General features: G+C 43.0%; 1 protein-coding gene across 1 annotated transcript in view; it reads left to right on the top strand.

The window, feature by feature from the left end:
• The window catches only part of galnt2 (UDP-N-acetyl-alpha-D-galactosamine:polypeptide N-acetylgalactosaminyltransferase 2), a 168,442-nt gene that overhangs the window by 87,078 nt on the left and 69,089 nt on the right, over positions 1 to 12,275 (top strand). Inside the window, exons 8-9 of the mRNA XM_072498458.1 lie at positions 2,173 to 2,260; positions 4,880 to 4,967. Coding sequence (XP_072354559.1) covers positions 2,173 to 2,260; positions 4,880 to 4,967 — 176 coding nt within the window. The remainder of the gene's footprint in view (positions 1 to 2,172; positions 2,261 to 4,879; positions 4,968 to 12,275) is intronic.

The raw sequence follows: 12,275 nt of genomic DNA, 5'->3' as shown, positions 1-12,275 counted from the left end.
AAGGTTTTTTTTTTTGTCCTGTGGCACCAGAAGTGTCCTTCAGCGCAGTAAAAGGGAAATAAATTCATTACCTCCCAAGTGCCTAGTCATACATCAGCAAGGAGAAAATATTCTTAATCTGAAACGAAAGAGGATGCAGTATTGTGCGGCGATGTGAGTGAAAATGAAGAATGCCTGAACAATGAGAATCATCCCATGTCTCAGTACCACTGCTGATTGGGTTCAGGGAAAATACTGCAATCTCTCAGGTGCAGGACAAATTGGTTCCTGAATTCAATTGTGCCTTTCTCCATGAGAACTCTTTTATCAGACTTTTGATGCATGGACGAGGACATGCACTTATGGTGAGATTCACTGACTTATTATTTGAATGCATTGGAATAGTTTTTGATGCATATTTGAATTAAAGTTAGATCACTATGGCAGGGTAATTCTCTTTCCTTTTATTATTATTGTTCATATGTGATTTTTGTAATGAGTGGGCAATGTACTCAATGAATTTCTGTATGGGCAATAAAGTGAAATTGAATTTTACTATGTTAAATGTGTTGTATAAATGCAAGTTACTGTTGCTGTTCCTTTGCCTGTAAAGAACATATTAGATTAGAATCATAGAAAAGTTACAGCACAAACGGAGGCCATTTGGCCCAACTTGTCCATGCCAGCCTGAGGACACCGAAGTGCCCTTTCTAATCCCACCTTCCTGCACCCAGTCCATAGCCCTGTAGCTTACAGCATTTAAGGAGCAAATCCAGGTACTTTTTAAAACAGTTTAGGGGCTCTGCCTTAACCACCAACTCAGGCAGCGAACTCCAGACTCCTACAAATCTCTGCGTAAAAAGGTTCTTCCTCATGTCCCCTATACACCTCCTGCCACTTATCTTGAATCTATGCCCCCAATTCTAAGATTCTCCACCAAAGGAAACCATTTTATCCTGTCCACTCTATCTCTTCCCCTCATATTATGAAAAACAGTCCTTTATACACTGTAATGATTTTTATCATTGTAAATCATTGTTCTGTGCTTTATTTCTATAATACTTTCATCATGTAGATAATCTTAAAGTTTCTGATTTATACATATTACGACACTTGGAAAAAATACATTTTGACAGTCACCGATATCAGTTAGAGTCCTCTGTCATTATTGGTCTTGAAACAAATTTTGCTGTTATGTGAAAATCCATAATTACGATTGAAGACCACCATAGTTTGTTTTTCATAAGATGTTTTACCTAGGCCCAGGTAGGTCACAGAAGAGAAACTGTATGCTGTTGGAACATGTTAAAACCTGCCCTCCCAGGTGGATGTGAAAAATACCATGGCTAATATTTGGAAGAAGTACAGGGGAGTTCTACCCAATGTTCTTTTTAAAAATAAATTTAGAGTACCCAATTCAATTTTTTCCAATTAAAGGACAATTTAGCATGGCCAATTCACGTACCCTGCACATATTTGGGTTGTGGGGGTGAGACCCACATAGACACGGGGAGAATGTACAAACTTCACATGGACAGTGACCCATGAAAACACCACATGAACAGTGACTGAACCTGGATCCGAGATCGAACCCGGGTCCTCGGCGCCATGAGAAAGGAGTGCTAACACGGTAGCACAGTGGTTAGCTCTGTTGCTTCACAGCGCCAGGGTACCAGGGTCGATTCCCGGCTTGGGTCATTGTCTGTGCGGAGTCTGCAGGTTCTCCATGTGTCCTCCGGGTGCTCCAGTTTCCTCCCACAAGTCCCGAAAGACATGCTGTTAGGTAATTTGGACATTGAATTCTCCCCCAGTGTACCCGAACAGGCGCCGGAATTTGACGACTCGGGGATTTTCACAGTAACTTCATTGCAGTGTTAATGTAAGTCTACTTGTGACAATAAAGATTATTATTATTAACCACTGTGCCTCCGTGCCACCTGGTTCTCGCCAATGTTCTGACCAATATTTATTTCTCACATCAAAAACTGATGATATCAGTACTTTGTTGATGTTTGGGAGAGCTTGCTGTGTACACATTGGTTGCAGTATTTCCTAGATTACAACAGTGACTCCACTGTGAAGCTTTTTGTGCATTTTATGACCGCAGGATATTCTACGTCAATGTGAATCTTTTAATAATTTCTTCTAATGTAGCAAAATAATAGCTTTTTTTGCATTGTTTTCCATTTACAGGATAAAACTAGAGTTGTTTCTCCAATAATTGATGTAATCAATATGGACAACTTCCAGTATGTGGGGGCTTCTGCTGATCTAAAAGGCGGTACGTACAATGTGAAAGACCTGAGTGACAGCCAGGAACCAAGCAAGCGATATTGCTTCGTAATACCCACTTGTCATTTAGACAGCAGTTTTAGAATAGTCAGACAATCTTGTTTAAAAAAAAAATAAAATTGTGTTTAGTCAATAGTACTTTTAGTCATTGTTGCAGTAAAATTTTAAAATGTGCAATCTTAACATGTCATTCTTGCAGCTGTTAACTGGGAGTTCAAATTACCCGTTAAACGTTGTTGACCTCTACGAAAATCGTAATACAGCCCATACTCTCTATGAATTCTTGGAGAGATTGGCAAATGTAAGAAAAATGTTGGAAAGCAAGAAAATTCTTAGATATTGAGCAAGTTGTAGAAGACCATAGTTATTCTTTTCACCATTTGTAACACAAAATATTCTCCACTCTCTGGAACACGTCAATTTCTCTCTTTGAAGCACTGCATAATTTATTCCACAAATCAGCTACACTCTGGAAAGTATTCTATCTAACTTAAATCGGACTTTTCATCTTCATAGTGTTGCTCCCTAATTTTCCCATAGCTCACTGTCTCAAACAACCTGAACATTTTTCTATGCAGCCATTCATTTACCCATTCAGCAACACTCAAAAACTGGACCTTTAGACTTGCCTGTCTTCCCTATACTCTACTCTGTTCTACCAGAATTCCCCAAGGGAAGCTGTGCTGTGCTTGACAGCTGGAATCCGAAGATCCTGGAAGAAATGCTCAGTAGCCTTGGGTTGGGAAAATCTTGAGGTGTAGCGACAATCCGCTCAACATTACTGCTGCTCGGAAGCATCAAGCCATCCTATTTCTGTCGCATGTATTTTTCCAGCTTCTCCTTAAATGCGGTTATGCCATTTGTCTAGCCACACCATATTTCTATCATTCTTAGTAAAGACCACCTCCTCCTGCTCCTATTTTCTATATATCTCCTAGGTTCCTTCTTGAATTTATTGCAGACTTTCCTCCTAGATATAGGCTATGCCCCAATGGTCCCCCCTGATCTGCATACTGCCCCAAAGTTCCATTGCTCCGGTTGTCTATAAGATCTGGCTGTATTGTTTATTATTTTCTCTGCTTCTTATTTTGGTGTCCAGTACAAACCTGAAAATTTTGCTCATTACATCCTCACCCAAATCATTCGTATGAGGGGATGATTTGAAGATAGAGCATTCATATCCTCTACTTTAAGGGGTGGCGCAGTGGGTGGCACTACTGCCTCACAGCGCCGAGGTCCCAGGTTCGATCCCGGCTCTGGGTCACTGTCCGTGTGGAGTTTGCACATTCTTCCCATGTTTGCATGGGTTTCGCCCCCACAACCCAAAGATGTGCAGGTTAGGTGGATTGGCCACGCTAAATTGCCCCTTAATTGTAAAAAATGAATTGGATACTATACATTTATATTAAAAATAAATTTTAATGTCAAGTTAATTACGACAGTGTGCATGGATGCTATAGGACAACAACTTGTATTTATATAGCTCCTTTAATCTAGTCCTGCATAGGAACATAATCAGACCTAAATTGGCACAAACCAGGTAAGGAGCTATTAGAATATACTGTGAGTGCTGAAATGTGAAATAAAAACAGGAAGTGCTGGAAATTCTCAGCATGCCGTACAGCATCTGCCAAGAGAGAAACAGAGTTAATATTTTGAGCTGAATATGATTCTTCTTTGAAGAAGGTGGCAGATGTTGCCAGACCTGCTGAGTTTGTACCTGTTGGACAGGTGACAAAAGCTTGGGCAAAGAGAGAGGTTTTATGTATCCTAAATAATAAAATTTAATGTCACAAGTATGAAGTTACTGTGAAAAGCCCCTAGTCGCCACATTCTAGCGCCTGTTCAGGTAAGCTGGGAATTGAACCCGCTGCTGGCCTTGTTCTGCATCACAAACCAGCTGTCTAGCCCACTGAGCTAAAAGGAGGGAAGTTGAGGTTTAGGGAGGGAAGTCTAGATCTTCGAGCCTAAGGAGCTGAAGTCTTGCTGCCAATGGTGGAGCATTGAAAGTTGAGGAAGTCGAAGGAGCACAGAGATCTTGGAGGCTGATCTGGCTGGATAATGTTACAGAGATAGTGAGGTGTGAAATCATGGAGTGATTTAAACACAAGGATGAAAATTTTAAAATTGAGGCATTGCAGGACTGGGAGCCAGTGTAGGTCAGTGAACAAAGCAATGATTTAACGGGACTTGGTGTGATTTAGAATAGAGGTATCATATCATAGATTATCATAGAATTTACAGTGCAGAAGGAGGCCATTCGGCCCATCGAGTCTGCACCGGCTCTTGGAAAGAGCACCCTACCCAAGGTAGAAAAGGTTGGATGAATTAAGGATAGTTCTAGGATCTCTCACCAGAATCAAACCACTGATGTTGGCACATTTTGTACACTAAAGAGAAGGGACCTTTCATCAGAAAGTGAAAATGTGTTTCTTTAATTGATTCAAATAAAATAGCGGTAACACCTCAGTTATAGTTACTCGGAAATGGCAGTTTGGCAATGTAGCCTTATTCTATTTCCACTAAAATATATCTTTTATATTTAAAAGAGATTTATTTTGATCTTTCAGTGCACCTTTGTTATTGACCTGACTCGTTTAATTGGCAGGATTTGACTGGAATCTGGTCTTTAAATGGGATTACATGACTCCAGAACAAAGAAGAGCTCGTCAGGGTAATCCGATTGGCCCTATTAGGTATGTATAGCCAGGGGTTTTATAATTGAATAAATATACATGTATTAGTGTCACACCATGTTCCCTGTGTCACATTGCCTTGTCGTGCTTCATAATCGGCAAATGTGTTCCTGGGAAATTTCTTGTGGTTGATTGGCTGATAGACAAATTTCTTCCAATAATGTTTTTTCAGAAAACACAGCAAGGCAGTAATTCAGAGTATGCAAATAAACTCTCTCATCAATGCAGAGAGACAGATTGGGGGAGGTGGGGTGGTAACGTCACCAGATTAGTAATCAAGAGGCCCTGGTTAGAATCCCACCATGGCAAATGATGGAATTTAAATTCAATTAATAAATCTGTAATTTAAAACGAGCCTTGGTAATAGTGACAATGAAACCATTGTTGGTTGTGGGAAAAACCATCTGGTTCACTAAAGTCCTTTAGGAAAGGAAATCTGCCATCCTGACCTGATCTGGCCAGAGCGTGACTCCAGACCCATCACAATGTGGTTGACTCTTAAATGCCCTCTGAAATGGCCTAGCAAACTGCTACAGAGTCTACAAAAAGGAATGAAACCAGACGGATCAACCTGGGCACTAGAAATGTTAATGGCAAACCCAAGCCTCTCAACCCTGTAAAGTTGTCCCTACTAACATTACAGACTGACCCACCAGAGGTGGTGGCACAGTGCTATATGATTGGGAGGGAGTTTCTCTGGGAATTCTCAGCGTTGACTCATGGCATCAGGTTAAACATGGGCAAGGAAACCACCTGCTGGTTACCACCTACCATTACCCCATAGCTGATGAATCAGTATTCCTCTATATTGAACACCACTTGGGGGGTGCAGTCAGGGTGGTTAGGGCACAGAATGTATCTGAGTAGCAGTGGGGGGGGGGGGTAGGCTTCAATGCCCATCATCAAAAGTGGATCGGCCGCCCTATCCCTGACCAAGCTGGATGAGTCTTAGAGCATAGCTGCTGGACTGGGTCTGCAGTGGGTGGTGAAGGAACAAGAGGGAAAAACCTACTTAACTGCATCCGCACCAACCTACCTATTGCACATCCATCTGTCCATGGCAGTATTGATAGGAGTGACCACCGCACAGTCCTCGTGGAGACAAAGTCCCATTGGGGCAGCACGGTAGCATTGTGGATAGCACAATTGCTTCACAGCTCCAGGGTCCCAGGTTCGATTCCGGCTTGGGTCACTGTCTGTGCGGAGTCTGCACATAGAACATAGAACATAGAACAATACAGCGCAGTACAGGCCCTTCGGCCCACGATGTTGCACCGAAACAAAAGCCATCTAACCTACACTATGCCATTATCATCCATATGTTTATCCAATAAACTTTTAAATGCCCTCAATGTTGGCGAGTTCACTACTGTAGCAGGTAGGGCATTCCACGGCCTCACTACTCTTTGCGTAAAGAACCTACCTCTGACCTCTGTCCTATATCTATTACCCCTCAGTTTAAAGTTATGTCCCCTCGTGCCAGCCATATCCATCCGCGGGAGAAGGCTCTCACTGTCCACCCTATCCAACCCCCTGATCATTTTGTATGCCTCTATTAAGTCTCCTCTTAGCCTTCTTCTCTCCAACAAAAACAACCTCAAGTCCGTCAGCCTTTCCTCATAAGATTTTCCCTCCATACCAGGCAACATCCTGGTAAATCTCCTCTGCACCCGCTCCAAAGCCTCCACGTCCTTCCTATAATGCGGTGACCAGAACTGTACGCAATACTCCAAATGCGGCCGGACCAGAGTTCTGTACAGCTGCAACATGACCTCTCGACTCCGGAACTCAATCCCTCTACCAATAAAGGCCAACACTCCATAGGCCTTCTTCACAACCCTATCAACCTGGGTGGCAACTTTCAGGGATCTATGTACATGGACACCTAGATCCCTCTGCTCAGCCACACTTTCAAGAACTTTACCATTAGCCAAATATTCCGCATTCCTGTTATTCCTTCCAAAGTGAATCACCTCACACTTCTCTACATTAAACTCCATTTGCCACCTCTCAGCCCAGCTCTGCAGCTTATCTATATCCCTCTGTAACCTGCTACCTCCTTCCACACTATCGACAACACCACCGACTTTAGTATCATCTGCAAATTTACTCACCCACCCTTCTGTGCCTTCCTCTAGGTCATTGATAAAAATGACAAACAGCAACGGCCCCAGAACAGATCCTTGTGGTACTCCACTTGTGACTGTACTCCATTCTGAACATTTCCCATCAACCACCACCCTCTGTCTTCTTTCAGCTAGCCAATTTCTGATCCACATCTCTAAATCACCCTCAATCCCCAGCCTCCGTATTTTTTGCAATAGCCTACCGTGGGGAACTCCCGGCTTCTCTCTTGCTGGAGATGGTCATTGCCCGGCATTTGTGTAACACGAATGTTACTTGTCACTTATCAATCCAAGACTGAAGGTTGTCCAGGTCTTGCTGCATATGGGCAGCACGGTAGCCTTGTGGATAGCACAATTGCTTCACAGTCCAGGGTCCCAGGTTCGATTCCGGCTTGGGTCACTGTCTGTGCGGAGTCCTTAGTGTCCAAAATTGCCCTTAGTGTTGGGTGGGGTTACTGGGTTATGGGGATAGGGTGGAGGTGTTGACCTTGGGTAGGGTGCTCTTTCCAAGAGCAGGTGCAGACTCAATGGGCAGAATGGCCTCCTTCTGCACTGTAAATTCTATGATAATTCTATGATATCTTTCACATTGAGAATATGTGTTGTGTGGCACTACCACCATGCTAAATGGGATAGTGAGGTAAAACTGATTGCCCTTGACATCAAGGCAGCGTTTGAAAAATGTGGTATCAAGAAGCCCTAGCAAACCTGAAGTGAATAGGAATTAGGGGTAGGAGCACTCCACTGAATGGAGTCATTCAAGCACAAAGGAAGGTGGTTGTGGCTGCTGGAGGTCAATCATTTCAGTTCCAGTACATCACTGCAGCGGTCCCTCAGGGTAGTGTCCTAGAATCTTCAGCTGCTTCATGAATTACCTATCCTCCTTCATAAGTCAGAGATGGGGATGTTTGTCAATGATTGCACAATGTTCAGCAATTTGCAACTCATCAGATACTGAAGCAGTCCATGCCCATATGATCATAGATTATCATAGAATTTACAGTGCAGAAGGAAGCCATTCGGCTCATCAAGTCTGCACTGGCTCTTGGAAAGAGCACCCTACCCAAGGTCAACACCGCCACCCTATCACCATAACCCAGTAACCCCACCCAACACTAAGGGCAATTTATCATGGCCAATCCACCTAACCTGCACATCTTTGGACTGTGGGAGGAAACCGGAGCACCCGGAGGAAACCCACGCACACACGGGGAGGATGTGCAGACTCCGCACAGACAGTGACCCAAGCCAGAATCGAACCTGAGACCCTGGACTGTGAAGCAATTGTGCTATCCACAAGGCTACCGTGCTGCCCATATGCAGCAAGACCTGGACAACCTTCAGTCTTGGATTGATAAGTGACAAGTAACATTCGTGTTACACAAATGCCGGGCAATGACCATCTCCAGCAAGAGAGAAGCCAATCATCTCCCCTTGACATCCAATGGCACTACCTTTGCTGAATCCTCCACTATCAACAACCTGGGATTGCCACTGAACTGGACGAACCATATAAATACTGTGGCTACAAGAGCAGGTCAGAGGCTGGGAGCTCTGTCCTGCATAGGATAACTCACCTCTTGACTTCTTGGAGCCTGTCCCTGTCCACCATCTACAAGGCACGAGTTAGGAGTGTGATATAATACTTTCCACTTACTTCCACAACGCTTAAGAAGCTCGACACCATCCAGGACAAAACAGCCTAGTTGATTGGCACCCTGCCCACCACCTTCAACATCCATCCCCTCCATCACTGATGCACAGTGGCAGCAGTATGTACCATCTCAAGATGCACGGCAGCAGCATGCCAAGGCTCCTTCGACAGCACATTCTAAACAAGTGACCCCCATCACATAGAAGGGCCACAGATGCATGGGACACCACCACCTGGAAGCTCCCCTCTCAGCCACACACCATCTTGATTTGGAAAGATATAATCATTCCCTCACTGTCACTGGGTCAAAATCCTGGAACTCCCTAACAATACTGTGGGTGTTCCTACATCACCTGCACTGCAGCAGTTAAGGAAGGTGGCTCACCACCATCTTCTCGAGGGCAATTGACAAAAAAAAGCTCACCCTTGTATAACAGGAGTTAAAGAAAGAGCTGTAAACATAGACTATGGCCTCTGATTCTATGTTGTGGAGAAGTGAAATGAAAGAAAACTTTCATTTCTGGAGCACCTTCCATAACCTCAGGACACCCTAAACACTTTACAGCCTAAGCATGTACTTTTAAAGAGCAATCAATGTCGTAGGAAACATTTTCACATAATCTACTAATGACCAGATCATCTGTTTCAAGTGATATTGGTATTAATTGAGTTTTTAATTGTATTCAGTTGGTGGCATTAATTGGAGTTTACCTGTAAAGGAATAGACTGAAACTAGATTTTTGATTTGGAGTTGTATTAGATGTCATGCGTTTTTTCTAAAATAACAAGTTGTAAGGGTATAAAGGGAATTCTTGAGGTCGAGTCCTTACCTCTGGGTCAGATACTCCCTATTCAAGTCCCACTTCAGGACTTGATGGTCACAGAAGGTGCATTTATAATAGGCCAAACAGGCTGATGACCAGCCTGTAAACCCTTCCAAAACGCTTTTTGGCAGGCAGTAAAAGCAGAAGAGTTTCCTGGTCAACCATACTGCAGAAGGTAACAGTAAACCACTTGAGTACTTTGCCAAACATAATCATGGACCAATACAATGTAAGTCCACCATCACCCACGCCCTCTTATGGCATGGTACATGGAGGACGAGGATGGGTATAAAGACTGGGCTCCAGTGTTCTACGATTCACCTTCTGGTTGTCTGAGTTCAAACAGTTGGTTGAGGGATAAATAAGGAGACCGGGATGAATCACTGTTTTTTTTCGAATTGATGCCATGGGTATCTTTTACATCCAGCTACGAGGGTAGGTGCAACATTGTACATTAATTCCACATTAAACACGCGACAGCATGTTGAATTTAACATTTGTTCAATTCTTTCCTTTTTTTCTCTGCTTGTTTTGTTTCTCTGTTACTTGCTCCAACTTTGTTCTCTTCATCCCTCTTCCATCCCTGCCGCACCCATCTCACCAACTTTGCCATTTTGGCCCCAGCCTCTAAGCCAGTTTAGGTGTTCCTTGAAGCTCCAGCCCATAAAGCTCCTGAGACAGAGAGAGGAAGCATCTTTGCATTTCACCCATCACTCATGCCTCTATCTCCTGAACCCATTCCCTCTTCAAGGTATTTATAAGAGTTTTATTTAATATGTTCACAAAGTCCCAATCCTCACCAGCAGTTAATGGGCTCAAGTGAGGGAATCACTTTTGTCAAGTGATTCAGTTAATTATGCTTTTGTGTCTTTTCTGATGTTCCACATTTATACTCTTAACCAGATTTGTCATTCACTCCGTTCTAGCTTTATCCTGTATCCTTTGTTCCTTCCTTCAAGCTACCAAGTCCAATGCTCCTTCCCACTTGACTTTTGAGACTTTCCTTCCCAGAGATCCTGATTCAGTTTCCCTCTTGCTAGACCCAGCACGCTTGATTTCTCTTGTTACCCACATGTTCCAGGTGCTGCTGACTGACTTGGTAACAGCCACAAGCCTGTCACCATGTCCAGCATTAAAGGGACATCCATCTTAGTCATGATAGCATAAGATTCTGGCTCTCATTTCTCCCAATCCCATGCCCATCCTGCTGCTCGAAGAATTATGTGATCAGACTGATGGGTATTGTCCACAACCTGATATGTGTGGTGTTTTCAGGGAACCACTATGAATTCAGACTGAGGTATTTCTCCAAAGTGCCTAGTCTCAAGGCAGAGGATATTGTTGCAAGAATTTTAAATGCCGCATTGATAAGTTGAACTAGTTTGCATTACTTCCAGTAGCAAAACTGCTGAGATTGGTAAAGAGCACATATTGACACATGAAAGGGCAAATTCATTGGCTTACCACCTTATTGCACAATCCAAAGATGTGCAGAATTGGCCACACCGTTATGGGCGAGGCGTTTTCAGAACCCCAAAATGTATCATGGAGTTCAACCAACCTCTCCCTTCAATGCTATTTGTTGCTATTCCGAACACACGGCTTTTTCTCCAGGTGTGGGATTACAATTATGGACACATGGATTTTTAAACACAAAACAATGTTTATTCCATGTACTCAACCACAGTAGGCATCATTCCAACCGATCCAGCTATATCATTACCCAAGATAAACTGTATTCCTGGACAAGATAGTTTATCTATTACTCCTACTACCACTTCACCACTCTTCACTGGACTTTCCAACCTTACCTTATATAATGGAACGCTACTCCTCTCACCCTGAATTCCCCATATCACCACCTTTTCTGGCAACATTCTTCCCAAAGTACATAATTCCTCATCTCTTACCATTAAAGATTGACTAGCTCCCGTATCTCTTAAAATTGTGACTTCTTTACCTGCTCCTCCTGGTACACATGAGTAAACTTTACCCACACAAGTAAATTCTTTAAAGACATCTGGCACCTTCTTAACAATTACTTCTTGAACAGGCTGTACAATCGTTTGCACCTCCTTCGTTTCCCTTGGGCTTTCCTTTACCACTCCAACAAATCCCACTGTCTTATCCTATTTTACCACATCAGCCTTTCCAGTGCTTTTCTTCAACCACCAACACTGACTTTACATGGCCTAGTTTATTACAGTGAAAACATTTGAAACTTTTCATCTCTTTTCCACCCTCCTCTTTTTTAATCTGAGGTACACTCTCTTTATGTCTCCCATCAGATCACCTTTACCTTTCCCACTTGAGTATTTCTCATGTCCCCAGTTTCTATCCCTCACCGGCTGAAACTGATATCGGAAACCAATCTTTGATTTATGAACTAATTCATAATCAGCTGCCATTTCTGCTGCTAATCTCGCAGTTTAAACCCTCTGTTCTTCCACATGAGTTCTCACTACACCAGGAATTGAATTTTTAAACTCCTCCAAAAGTATAATTTCTCTGAGAGCTTCATACGTTTGGTCTATTTTCAAAGCCCTTATCCACCTATCAAAATTACTCTGTTTGAGCCTTTCAAACTCCATGTATGTTTGACCAAATTCTTTCCTTAAATTTCTAAACCTATGTCTGTAAGCTTTAGGCACTAGCTCACATACACTTAAGGTGGATTTCATCACCTCCTCATACGTTCCAGATA

The sequence above is a fragment of the Scyliorhinus torazame genome, chromosome 4, assembly GCF_047496885.1.
Source record: "Scyliorhinus torazame isolate Kashiwa2021f chromosome 4, sScyTor2.1, whole genome shotgun sequence".
Classification (NCBI taxonomy): Eukaryota; Metazoa; Chordata; class Chondrichthyes; order Carcharhiniformes; family Scyliorhinidae; genus Scyliorhinus; species Scyliorhinus torazame.
This window is presented reverse-complemented; position numbering and strand designations above follow the sequence as displayed.